This window comes from Sturnus vulgaris, chromosome W, assembly GCF_052056855.1.
Source record: "Sturnus vulgaris isolate bStuVul1 chromosome W, bStuVul1.hap1, whole genome shotgun sequence".
Classification (NCBI taxonomy): domain Eukaryota; kingdom Metazoa; phylum Chordata; class Aves; order Passeriformes; family Sturnidae; genus Sturnus; species Sturnus vulgaris.
In genome coordinates, this window is record NC_142282.1 from 28,756,018 (window position 1) to 28,768,441 (window position 12,424).

Genomic DNA, 12,424 nt, shown 5'->3' on the forward strand with positions numbered 1-12,424 from the left:
GATAACGATGATCATCCCCCTGATTTTATCAGATGGCACATCAGCAGAGGAGATCTCCCACAGAGATAAGGATCACCACCCCTCTCACATTTCAGCAGATGGTGATAGAATACACATTTTTGCATTGTACCCCATGACACTGGTACATTCTGGTATTAGTTGACACCTTCAGTGGATGGCCGGAAGCTTACCCCTGTCGCACTAACACAGCCAAGGAGGTAGTGGAAGTCTTGCTCAATCATATAATTCCGAGGTTTGGGGTTCCCTTGGGAATGTCATCAAATAGGGAACCACACTTTGTAGCTACAGTGGTTAAAGAAGTTAGTCCGGGTTTTGGGAATTATTTGGGATCTGAATACGTCCTATAGACCTCAAGCGAGTGGTAGAATTGAACCTATGAATGGAACTCTTAAAAGACAAATTAGTAAAATTTGCCAGGAAACATCTATGACATGGGTTCAGGCCCTACCTATAGCTTTGTTGAGAATCCATATACAACCCAGACGAAGGGATAACATTAGTCCCTATGAAATACTGTATGGTAGACCATATCAAATCCCGCACGTTCCAGGTGAAATTCATATGAAGGGGAAACGTGATCTACAGTGTTACTTAATGGCTTTAAGTTCCACCTTGCACAAACTGAGTTACATCGTGTTGTCCAGACCCATAGGACTGGACACACCAGCACATCCTTTCCAGCCTGGAGACTGGGTCTATGTGAAGTGGTGGGACAGTGATCCTCTGCAAGCCAAGTGGAAAGGACCATTTAATGTCCTGCTGACTACTTTCACCGCAGTCAAAGTTGCTGGCAGAGGACCCTGGATTCACTACTCCAGAATTAAGAAAGCTTCTGCTCCCGAATAATTGTAACAAGAAAAACTGATGGAAATAATATTTTAAGTGATTCCTCTTCTGTGTCTAATTGATAGACTTTTATATAATAGTTGATTGTGTAGAATACTATTCTTGTTAAATGTTTAGATGTTTATTGTTATTAAGTGTAGGTTTATTGTATATTCAGTATTAGATACTTATCTAATGTTAGATATTTCTCATTATTAGATACTTATTTGTCATTAAATACTTGTCAGTAATATTTAGAATAGAGACTCGACAAGGTAGAAGCCTTGTCGAGCCTCTAAAGGGGAGAAATTGATACATTTAAGTTTTAAGTTTTCTGTTCTTTTCTGCTTGGATGTGCTTTTCTGTTGTGCTTGGGTGATGAAGACAAAACAGTCTGCTTGCAGCTAGGGACTCAAGGACAGTACCTTTAAACTTCAAGTCCTAAGCATAGACAACGTGAAAAGAGGAGGGAGGACACACGAGCAAGCAAGGAGGATTAAACTTCCCTATTTGAGACTATTAATTGGACAGTTGACTCCTGCATGCAAATGGACTGAAACTTATAAAGGTCTGAGAACTCGTGACCAACTAAAGGAGCTTGAGACAGAAAGTGAAAAAATAACAATTTTGACTGAAACATTTATATATTGGGTACAGAACTCCCTGGTCACCATGCTACTTGAGATGGAGGTGTGGCACCTAACCTTGTATATGTGTCTGAATGTGTGTAACCATTTGCCCATTATGGTTCTCTTTTTCAGATCAGACAGAGGAACCAAGTTTGCTTTGTTGATACACTCTGTGATATCAGTTTATATAAAGATACCATCAGAGACAATGAAGATTGTTTGGTATTTGTATTTGCTGCTGTTTGCCTGTCCTGGACTGGGCTGCTACTTCTGGGGATTTTTTAATAATCACATCTAGCCTGTTGGGGGAACAGGAGAGGATGATTTTTCCCAGCTTTTCACTCTTTCTCCCCTTTCAGGTCTGATACATCACATTTTGAGAATGTTAAATTCCCTCTGGATGTTAAGGACACCAATATTCCTATTGCTAGTTCTGCTATGTGTCCTTCATACAGTCTACAACACATTTAGAGTCAGGGCTGAGATTTCCAGGGAGGTTGACCAGAGATCTGACCAAGGGGTGGGAAATCCTGACTGGCATGGAATGTGGGAGGATATGGGCCAGATTTTGAAGAAGTATTCTGCTCCAATAGTTTGGAAGTTCCCCCCTGAACAAATACAGAACCTTGCTAAGGTAGCAGAATATTTGAAAGAAAATTGCAGTGGCAGTTCAAGAGAGGAGCAGCTTATTGCACTGTGCTGGGCCTTGGCTAATGCTTATTGCACACTGCTCGATATTGTACAGCAGCACCTACAGCCGGAGGGGAAGGAGAACAAATCTACAGACACCACAGTCACTCAGGCTGCAGTTAAACCAGATGGGCAGCCTGAGCCAATAGCAGTTGCCCCTGTCCAAAGGAGGAAATACAACACCAAATCTGTTTGCCTGGTGGATGACAATGGGGAGGCAGGACCTTCAGAGCCAGCAGAGGAATCAGTCAGAAATAATCACCAAATCCCTATCCTTAGAAAGTCTACACAACCTGCCGAAATACCTCACCCAATGAGCATACAAATCCATATTGAGCTGGTTGATCTGAGTCTGGGATACTGCAGGTGACAGAACTATTTTGGACAGTACTGAAGTGAGGCACTTGGGATCTTTGTTGAGGGATGTGGGTATTGACCAGGGGATAGTGAGGAGGCCAGAACCTCAGCCTCTAGATGTAGCGGCCAGTGCCTGAGGTCGGTCAGACCCTGGCTGTCGCTGACGTCCTGAATAGGGGGTCCTGCAAGGAACAGCCTTTCCTGGAGTCTTAGGCAGTCTCAACTGCAAAGGTACCAATATGCAAGCAAGGCCTGGAATTCAGGCGATCAGCTCTTATAGTGATTTCAGCTCTAAGTGATTTCAGCTTGGCTTGCAAGGCACCTCGGCTGACGCAGAGATGAGAGACGGGGCAGCACTGTGTAGAGGTTCCACAGAGTTCTTTATTGTCTTCTTCTGCGAAGGAGAGTCCAGGGACAGCGGCATTCCGCTGAACTGGGTGAAAGCAGGGGTTTTTATAGGGAAAGTGTGGCTTGACAGAGTGACCAATGGTTTGGGGTTAAGGAAATATGACCAATAGTTTTACAAGGAGATAAAGCAGGGTCCGAAGTGAGGAGAAGGGTCTCAGCCTAGTCATCATGACTAAGCAATTCTTATCTAGGGGATAGCTCTCCAAAGAAGCCTTGTGAGGGGCCCTGCTCCCTCCACATCTGGACATGACTCTGAACAAGGGTGAAGGAAAGACACCTTTGCCAGGAAGACCTCCAGCTGCAGCAAGGCCCTTGGAAAACCATGAAGCATCCTCCAGAAGGAAGGATGACATGTATGATCCCCTCGAAGGGACCTCCAGAATGTATGCCTGGGGAGGGAACAATAGCCAGAACTGGAGCAGCCTTGCCTCTAGCCAGGTAGAGGCCAGGGAAAATCAGGTCTTTTGGACTGTGTGGATCCGATGGCCTGGCACATCAGAAACACAAAAATTCAAAGCTTTGGTTGACACTGGTGCACAATGTACCCTGATACCATTGGGACATGTGAGGGCAGAACCTGTTTTCATTGCTGGGGTGACAGAGGGGTCTCAGTAGTCGACTCTACTGGAAGCTGAAGTGAGCTTGACTGGGAAGAAGTGGAAAAAACAATCCATCATGACTGGTCCAGAGACCCCATGTATCATTGGCATAGATTAGTTCAGGAGCAGGTATTTCAAAGACCCAAAAGGACATTGGTGGGCTTTTGGGATTGCTGTTGAGACAGAAGACACTAGACAGTTGAATACCTTGCCTGGTGTAGCAGGGCATTTTGCCCCCACAAGAGCTTATTTGTTGCTTGTTAACTGGTGAAATAACTCAAACAGGACAAGCTGTCTTTTAGTGAGTTATTTCGGCACCATGGAATTAATGCCTCCAGCTGCCAATAAACATCTTGCTATGGAAGTGAGATCTGGAAAGATAAGCTGGATTTCTCACTGACAGACACCTCACTTTAGAAACTGTAAAAGCTACACCAAGCTTTCACAAAGCAGAAATCTCCTGCACATACCCTGGAAATGTGTGGAGTTTCTCTCCAAAGCAGGGACGTCTACTTTGTGGTTACTTCTCAGAGGTTGAGTGAAAGGACTCTGTGTACACTATCATCATTTCATTATTAAGTTACGTTTGGCTCCTAATCAATGCTATTTCTTTGCTAGCTCTTATATAGGTACCTTGCTATCATGCACTGTTTATGTAATCTACTAGTAGTTCTTTTTGGTTTATATTGTGTAGTAAGTAACTCTGATTAAGATCTTTTTCTGTTATCTCCTGGCTGATCAATAAATAAGTAATTTTATAATAGACCTGATCTGCCATCCTTAGACCTTGTGTGCCAGAGTGATTTCTTAAATTGAAGCTGTTGCCAAAAATCTGAGGCTAAGGCAGGGCTTGTCTGAAGCTCCCACTCGTCTCATGATACCTGGTCTTTCAGAGGACCCTTCTGCTGTAGGACTCCTGAGGGTTGAAGAACAGCAGGTATCAATTGCTACTGCAACAGTCCATCATCAGCAATACCATGTGAACTGAGACTCTGTGATTCCCATCCATAAGATGATCTGTAAACTGGAGAACTGGGGAGCGGTCAGCAAGACTCGTTCACCCTTCAATAGTCCTACATGGCCTGTGCATAAGTCTAATGGACAGTGGAGACTGACAGTGGACTATTGTGAGGTTTCGGAGCCTCTGGGAGGGTAATAACTCCTCACAAGGGGCACCAAATGTGAGGTTTCGGGGGACCTCCGGGTGCCACCTGTGCACCCACACTGTCGGGCTAGTTCTTCTATTGTTTAAAAAGCGAAGCGGCTAATAGTTGCTATAAAGTTATTTATTGCAGAAGCACATCAGTCTCAAAAGCAAATACAAAGCAAGGCAAAGCAATGGCATAAAGCAATGGCAAAGCTGCAGTGGCAAAATGCAATGGCAAAATGCACATGGCATAAAGCCATGGCATAGAGCACCAGCTCTCCCTGATGCATGTTCTTTTATAGAAACTTTCTAACCAGCTAAGACACAAACTCGGACCACTACTTCTTAACCTATTAGAATTCTGGTTTCTTAGCACGCCAGGCTACTTATAGACTACGTTCATGGCCTATCTTGTTCTAACTGAAAAATGTAAGCAATATTCTTAACTCTAACTCTATTATGTCTGAAGCTAGGTTCTTGTAGCCTCTAAGAAAACACTAGCATGTTTTTCAACCTTCACTAGAACATGTACTACTTCTCAGGCATCTAAGACCTTTTGCTTACTAAAAGCACTTAAAACTTATTCCATTTACTTACTTATTTTCTCTCTCTTATGTTACAACCTAAATCTTCACCTCTGCCTTATAAGTGAGAGGCCTAACATACTTCAATCCATCTAAAGGTTTCAACTCAATCCTTGCATTCTGATCTCTTTCTGAAGAAATCAGAGAGACTCCTGACTTACTGACTCCAACAACTATTGTGGCCTGAATGAAGTCACACCGCCACTCAGTCACTGTGCTGGACATGCTGGAACTTCAGTATAAACTGGAGTCCAAGGCAGTCAAATGGTGCCACTATTGACATGACTAATGCCTTTTTCTCCATTCCTCTAACAGCAGAGTGCAGGCCACAGTTGGCCTTCACCTAGAGAGGCATCCAGTACACCTGGAACCAACTGCTGCTGATGCTGTTTGGGTTTTGCCTTTTTTTCTATGTTCTCTGTATTCTTCACACATATATTTGTAACTCTGTCAACTTGCCACAGTGCAGCTGGTCTGAAGCTGTCCCCTAAACTCAACCAGCCTAGAAGTAAACAAATCCTTGGGTGAACAAGAATAGATTGGATTCAAATCTATACAGGGATCCTCAGCCAATTTCATTCAGCCCTAAATGCATATGTATCACTGGTCAGTGAACTGGGCGGTGTTAAAGCCAGACCAATCAGCTGTCTAGACGAGTGTCCTGGTTTAGGGCAAATTTGGGGGAAAACCTCCAGAAGGAGGCCCCAGACAGCAAACCCCACGACTCATCCTCCCCACCACCCGGTTCGGGTAGAATTTCCTCAGAGAAGAGTGGAAAAAAAAACCTGTTTACTAAACGAGCGAAACACTCCCCAGCACAGAAAAAACAACACCAGCTGAAAAAAAACTCTTCCACCGTTCTGAAGGGATGACAAACTCAGAAAGTCTCTCTGGCGAGTGGTCGCACACTTATCAGTCTCCGGCGCTGGGGATGACTGCTGCAGGTCACAGAATGCAGACTCCCGGTGTTTCTTGGTGTTTCCCAGGTCCCCGTCTGGAACAGGTTCAGATGGTATCCGGGGGGGGAAACAGTCCAGGGAAAAAGTTGGACTGCCTTGCTGAACTAACTAATAAGCAAAAGCAAGGGCAAAGCAAAGCAAAGGAAAGAAAAAAAGAGGCAGAAGCGAGCAAAGCTAAGCTAGCAGAAAGCAGAGCTAAGTCAAGCAGCAAGCAGAGCTAATCCTCCCCTAAACACAGACCATGATGGGAGGTGAGCCGGCTGATAACAAGACAAAACAAACCTTCACTTTCAGATTCAGTCCTGAAAGCACAGGACATAATACCAAACATAAACAGAACACACGATTGGAGATACAAACACCATAACATCACCCTAGGACATTCCACCCCTTATCTCCATATCGTGAACATACTAAACAGCATGTAAAAACTCCATCAAGTAAAAATGTCCATCTTTCACTTACTCAAACACATTTCCTTCCATGTCACTTGCTCAAACCTTCGACACTTACACATTTCCTTCTGTCTCATGCTGCCTCACCCCACAATCAAATCTCCCTGAGGTACACATCGTGTTGTTCCATCTCTCTGCATTATCCACCATGTACAACCTGGTCCTTGAGCAAAGACAATCCCACGAATGGGTTTGTCTGTACTCGAGGCAGAATTGATCCAAACTGCCTTCCCTAACAAACCTCTGACATGTGTCACTGGGACTTAATCTCCGTCTACTATATTCAGGGACTCAGACTGGGCAGGACCTGCTCGGTTGGTGGAACCTCGGGTGTTAACTAACCAAGTGGCCTTTGCTAAATGCTGCTCCCAGTTTTTGAAAGATCCCCCACCCAATGCTCTCAAGGTGGTTTTTAACAGTCCATTGTACCTTTCCACTTTCCCTGCAGCTGGTGCATGGTAGGGGATATGGTACACCCACTCAATGCCATGTTCCCTAGCCCAGGTGTTGATAAGGCTGTTCTTGAAATGAGTCGCATTGTCTGACTCAATCCTCTCAGGGGTACCATGCCTCCAAAGGACCTGCTTTTCAAGGCCCAGGATGGTGTTACGGGCTGTAGCATGAGACACGGGGTAGGTTTCCAACCATCCCGTGGTGGCTTCTACCATGGTGAGCACATAGTACTTGCCTTGGCGTGTCTGGGGCAGTGTGATGTAATCAATCTGCCAGGCATCCCCATAGTTGTACTTGGACCACTGCCCACCATACCATAGGGGCTTCACCCGCTTGGCCTGTTTGATGGCAGCGCACGTCTCACAGTCATGGATAACTTGAGAAATACTGTCCATGGTTAGATCCACCCCTCAGTCTCGTGCCCACTTATAGGTGGCGTCTCTGCCCTGGTGGCCTGAGGCATCATGGGCCCATCGTGCTAGGAACAACTCTCCCTTGTGTTCCCAATCAAGGTCTATCTTCGACACCCCTATCTTTGCAGCCTGATCTACCTGCTGATTGTTTTGCTGCTCTTCATTAGCTCTACTTCTGGGAACATGGGCATCTACATGGCGAACCTTCACAGGTAGTTTCTCTAACCGGGTAGCAATGTCTTTCCACTCTTCGGCATCCCAGATTCGTTTTCCTCTACGCTGCCAGTTAGCCTCTTTCCATCTCTTCAGCCATCCCCACAGAGCATTGGCTACCATCCATGAATCAGTGTAGAGATAAAGCTTTGGCCACTTCTCTCTTTCTGCAATGTCTAAGGCCAGTTGAACCGCTTTGAGTTCAGCAAGTTGACTGGATCCACCCTCTCCTTCAGTGGCCTCTGGGACCCGTCGTGTGGGGCTCCATACGGCTGCTTTCCACCTCCGATTCATCCCCACAATGCGACAGGAACCGTCGGTGAATAGAGCATAGCGTGGTTCCTCTGCTGGCAGTTGGTTATATGGTGGAGCTTCTTCAGCCCAGGTCACTGTTTCTTGTTCCTCATCTGTGATACCAAAACTTTCACCTTTGGGCCAATTTGTAATTACTTCCAAAATCCCAGGGCGATTCAGTTTTCCAATCTGGGCGCGCTGTGTGATGAGGGCAATCCACTTGCTCCATGTAGCACTGGCGGCATGGTGGATGGAGGGAACCTTTCCTCTGAACATCCACCCCAGCACTGGTAGTCAGGGTGCCAGGAGGAGTTGTGCTTCTGTACCAATCACCTCCGAGGCGGCTTGGACTCCTTCGTAGGCAGCCAAGATTTCCTTCTCTGTTGGGGGGTAGTTAGCTTCAGACCCTCTGTAGCTCCGACTCCAAAATCCTAATGGTCGGCCCTGAGTCTCATCAGGCACCTTCTGCCACAGGCTCCAGGACAAACCATGGCTCCCGGCTGCAGAGTAAAGCACGTTCTTCACATCTGGTCCCCTCCTGACTGGGCCAAGGGCTACTGCATGAGCAATTTCCTGCTTTATCTGGGCAAAAGCTTGTTGCTGCTCAGGGCCCCAATGGAAATTGTTCTTCTTGCGGGTAACCAGGTAAAGAGGGCTCACGATCTGACTGTACTCAGGAATGTGTATTCTCCAAAAACCTATGGCGCCTAAGAAAGCTTGTGTCTCCTTCTTGTTGGTTGGTGGGGACATAGCTGTGATTTTGTTGATGACATCAGTAGGAATCTGACGCCGTCCATCTTGTCACTTCACTCCCAGGAACTGGATCTCTTAAGCAGGTCCCTTAACTTTACTCTTCTTGATGGCAAAGGCAGCTTCCAGGAGGATTCGGATGATTTTATCTCCTTTCTCAAACACTTCTGCTGCTGTGTTCCCCCACACAATGATATCATCAATATATTGTAAATGTTCTGGAGCCTCACCTCTAGACCTCTACACCTCTAGTGTAGTCTGGATCAGTCCATGACAGATGGTAGGACTGTGCTTCCACCCCTGGGGCAGTCGGTTCCAGGTATACTGCACTCCCCTCCATGTAAAGGCGAACTGAGGCCTGCATTCTGCTGCCAGAGGAATGGAGAAAAATGCATTGGCAATATCGATAGTGGCGTACCACTTTGCTGCCTTGGACTCCAGCTCGTACTGGAGTTCCAGCATGTCCGGCACGGCAGCACTCAGTGGTGGAGTCACTTCATTCAATGCACGGTAGTCCACTGTCAGTCTCCATTCTCCTTCAGATTTACGCACAGGCCAGATGGGGCTGTTGAAGGGTGAGTGGGTTTTGCTGACCACCCCTTGGCTCTCCAGCTCTCGAGTCATCTTATGGATGGGAACCACAGCATCTCGAGTTGTTCTGTATTGTCGACGATGCACTGTTGAAGTGGAAATTGGTACCTTTTGCTCTTCTCCCTTCAAAAGTCCTACTGTAGTTGGATTCTCGGACAGTCCAGGCAAGGTGTTCAATTGCTGGATGCCCTCTGTCACCACAGCTGCTATCCCAAATGCCCACCTGAATCCTTTTGGGTCTTTAAAATACCCCCTTCGGAGGTAATCTATGCCCAAAATGCATGGGGCCTCTGGGCCAGTCACAATAGGATGTTTTTTCCACTCATGTCCAGTCAAGCTCACATCAGCTTCCACCAAGGTAAAGTCCTGTGATCCACCTGTCACGCCAGCGATAGAGACGGCTTCTGCCCCCACATATCTTGATGGGACTAATGTGCATTGGGCACCAGTATCAACCAAAGCTTTATACTTTTGTGGTTCCGATGTGCCACGCCAACGAATCCACACAGTCCAGAAAACACGATTTTCCCTCGCCTCTCCCTGGCTAGAGGCAGGGCCCCTCTAAGCCTGTTTATCCTTCTTTCCTTGGACATATGTCTTAGAGGTTCCTTCAAGGGGATCGGACATGTCGTCATCATCATCATACTTGGCAGCTTGGCTACAAGCAACTGGAGCTGCTCTCCTTTTGGTGGAACTTCCTCTTTGAGTCTTGCCTTCCTTCAATTCATGCACCCGTTGTGCCAGAGCAGCAGTAGATTTTCCATCCCATCTCCTCGTGTTTTCTCCACAATCACGCAGGAAGAACCACAGCTCAGCTCGTGGGGTGTACCTTCTCTCCCCATCAGGGGAACGTCTGCGTTGGATACCAGGGCCTCTAATTTGTACTGCTGAGATTTGGAGAAGGTCCTCTTTAATCTCCTCCCTGAGTCTCTTATGATTCTCCTCTATCTTGTCTTCTAATTTCTGCAGACGTGTTTCCACTGCTGCTATCCTGGCATGTGTTGGGCCATGCACGGCATCTGCATATGCTCGGAGCTTCTTCGCCATATTGAGCATGGTCTCATCCCTCTCATCCCGCTTCATTATTGCTAAAGCAGAAGCATATTCATGGGACCCAAGCCGTACAAGTTTTTGCCACATCACACATGTACACGGTGCCAAGTCTGGATTCCTAGTTGTTATGTCATCTGAGAAGATAATCTCTGCCACTGACATTTCTCTCAGGCGTTGGATCCCTTGTTCTGTAGTCTTCCACTGGGTCTGCTGCATATAAAGATCGTCTGCACACAGGTATCTTTGTGCTACACTGTCCAGGACCCGTGCCCAGAGGCTGTGAGGGTTAGGCCCCCTCATCACTCCTTGCTCAATGACAGGATAATGTGACAGGGATCCCAAATGCCTGGCTTCAGTGCCATCCAGAATTGTAGCCTCACCTGCAGCATCCCAGAGACAGACCAACCAACTAATTATAGACTCATCAGGTCGTCGGGTGTAATCCTTTCTTAGGCCACGGAGGTCCTTTAGGGAAAAAGACTCAATATTGGCCTCTGATCTTGTACCAGTTGCTTTGACTCCTGGTTTTATGTCAGGAGGCGTTGAGGGTCCTTCTCCTGCATCATCATCATCATCATCATCATCATCGTCATCCGCTGGTCGATCGGTCTTGTCTGTGCACTTTCCACTTCTTGTGCTAGTAGCAACAGCCATTGGTTGAGGTTTACTGACTGGTTTAGCTGCTGGCTTAGGCTCACTGTCTGGTTTAGTTGCTGGCCTCGAGCCTGGGGTGTTGGCTGCAGCCTGAGTGACTGGGATAGTGGCTGATTTATCTGCCTGTCCTCCTTCCTCTATCTGCTGCCCTACAGTATCTAGCAGGGTGCGATAAGCATATGCCAGGGCCCAGCTCACTGCAATGATCTTTTTCTCCTTAGAATTATCATGGCACTTCTCTTTCAGGTACTTTGCCACCTCAGCTGGGTTCTGAATTTCTTCACATGGAAAATCCCAGGATGTAGGGTCAGAAAATTCCTTTAAGATTTGGCCCATATCCTCCCATTTCCCAGACCACTCAGGATTTCTCATGCCTGGCTCTACTCTGGGGTCAGGGGTCTCATCAGTCCCTCTAGAAATCTCAGCTCTCATTCTAGAGAAACTGCAGACTGTATAGAGAAAGCTTACCATATTAAACACCAGAAAGATGGTCTCTTTAACATTCAGGGGAAAATGAACATTCTCTAATAGGGATGTAACAAATTCAGAGGAGAAGAAGGAAAACAAAGGCTGAAAAGTCTCATCCCCTGCTTCTCCTCTAAAAAACTGGGTGCACAACCATAACCATGAACCATACATTCCTGGAACAGACTCCAGCACCTTTATAAACCTCCTGCAGGCCATTACAACCAAGCCCAGCCCGATGGATATTCTGGTCAGTGCCCCTCTGCTGCAGAAACTACGCATTAGGGACAATACCGGAGCTATTTCTGGATAAGAAAATAAACCTAGGGACCATAGAGGTATTAACACCTCAAAAAACCCTGGGGACCAGAAACACATGCAGGCCTCCACACCAAAAGACATGAATTCCAACAACATAGCCAATAACTGCTCTATACCAACACAAAGTAATTGGAACCAAATTATTATTAGGACAGGGTTTTCTTCCACTTTCTCAAGCCCCCCGTTGGGCACCAAAATATTTGTCCTGGTTTAGGGCAAATTTGGGGGAAAACCTCCAGAAGGAGCCCCCAGAAAGCAAACCCCCACGACTCCTCCCCCCACCACCACCGGGTTCGGGAAGAATTTCCTGAGAGAGGAGTGGAAAAAAAAACTGTTTATTTAACAAGCGAAACACTCCCCAGCACAAAAAAGAAATGAACAACACCAGATGACAAAAAACTCTTTCACCGTTCTGAATGGATGACAAACTCAGAAAGTCTCTCCGGCGAGTGGTCGCTCAGTTATCAGTCTCCGGCGCTGGGGATGACTGCTGCAGGTCACAGAATGCAGACTCCCGGTGTTTCTTGGTGTTTCCCAGGTCCC

General features: G+C 46.6%; 1 protein-coding gene and 1 pseudogene across 1 annotated transcript; one reads left to right on the top strand and one right to left on the bottom strand.

The window, feature by feature from the left end:
* Positions 1 to 1,840, top strand: part of LOC148220089 (uncharacterized) — a 57,233-nt pseudogene extending 55,393 nt beyond the window's left edge.
* A 1,711-nt stretch (positions 1,841 to 3,551) lies between these two features.
* LOC148220090 (uncharacterized) lies at positions 3,552 to 11,977 on the bottom strand. The gene is made up of 2 exons (XM_088155774.1): positions 10,218 to 11,977; positions 3,552 to 3,576 (listed from the first exon to the last, which is right to left on the bottom strand). Exons 1-2 carry the CDS (start codon positions 11,975 to 11,977, stop codon positions 3,552 to 3,554), a joined length of 1,785 nt encoding a protein of 594 aa, XP_088011900.1.
* Positions 11,978 to 12,424: the final 447 nt, after the last annotated feature.

Coding starts and splice junctions, on each gene's coding strand:
- LOC148220090 (XM_088155774.1), bottom strand. CDS start 11,977: ATGTTGTTGGAATTCATGTCTTTTGGTGTGGAGGCCTGCATGTGTTTC. Junction 3,577..10,217: donor TCCCCTGATGGGGAGAGAAG/GTACACCCCACG, acceptor ACTTCTTCCCAG/TCAAGCTCACTTCAGCTTCC.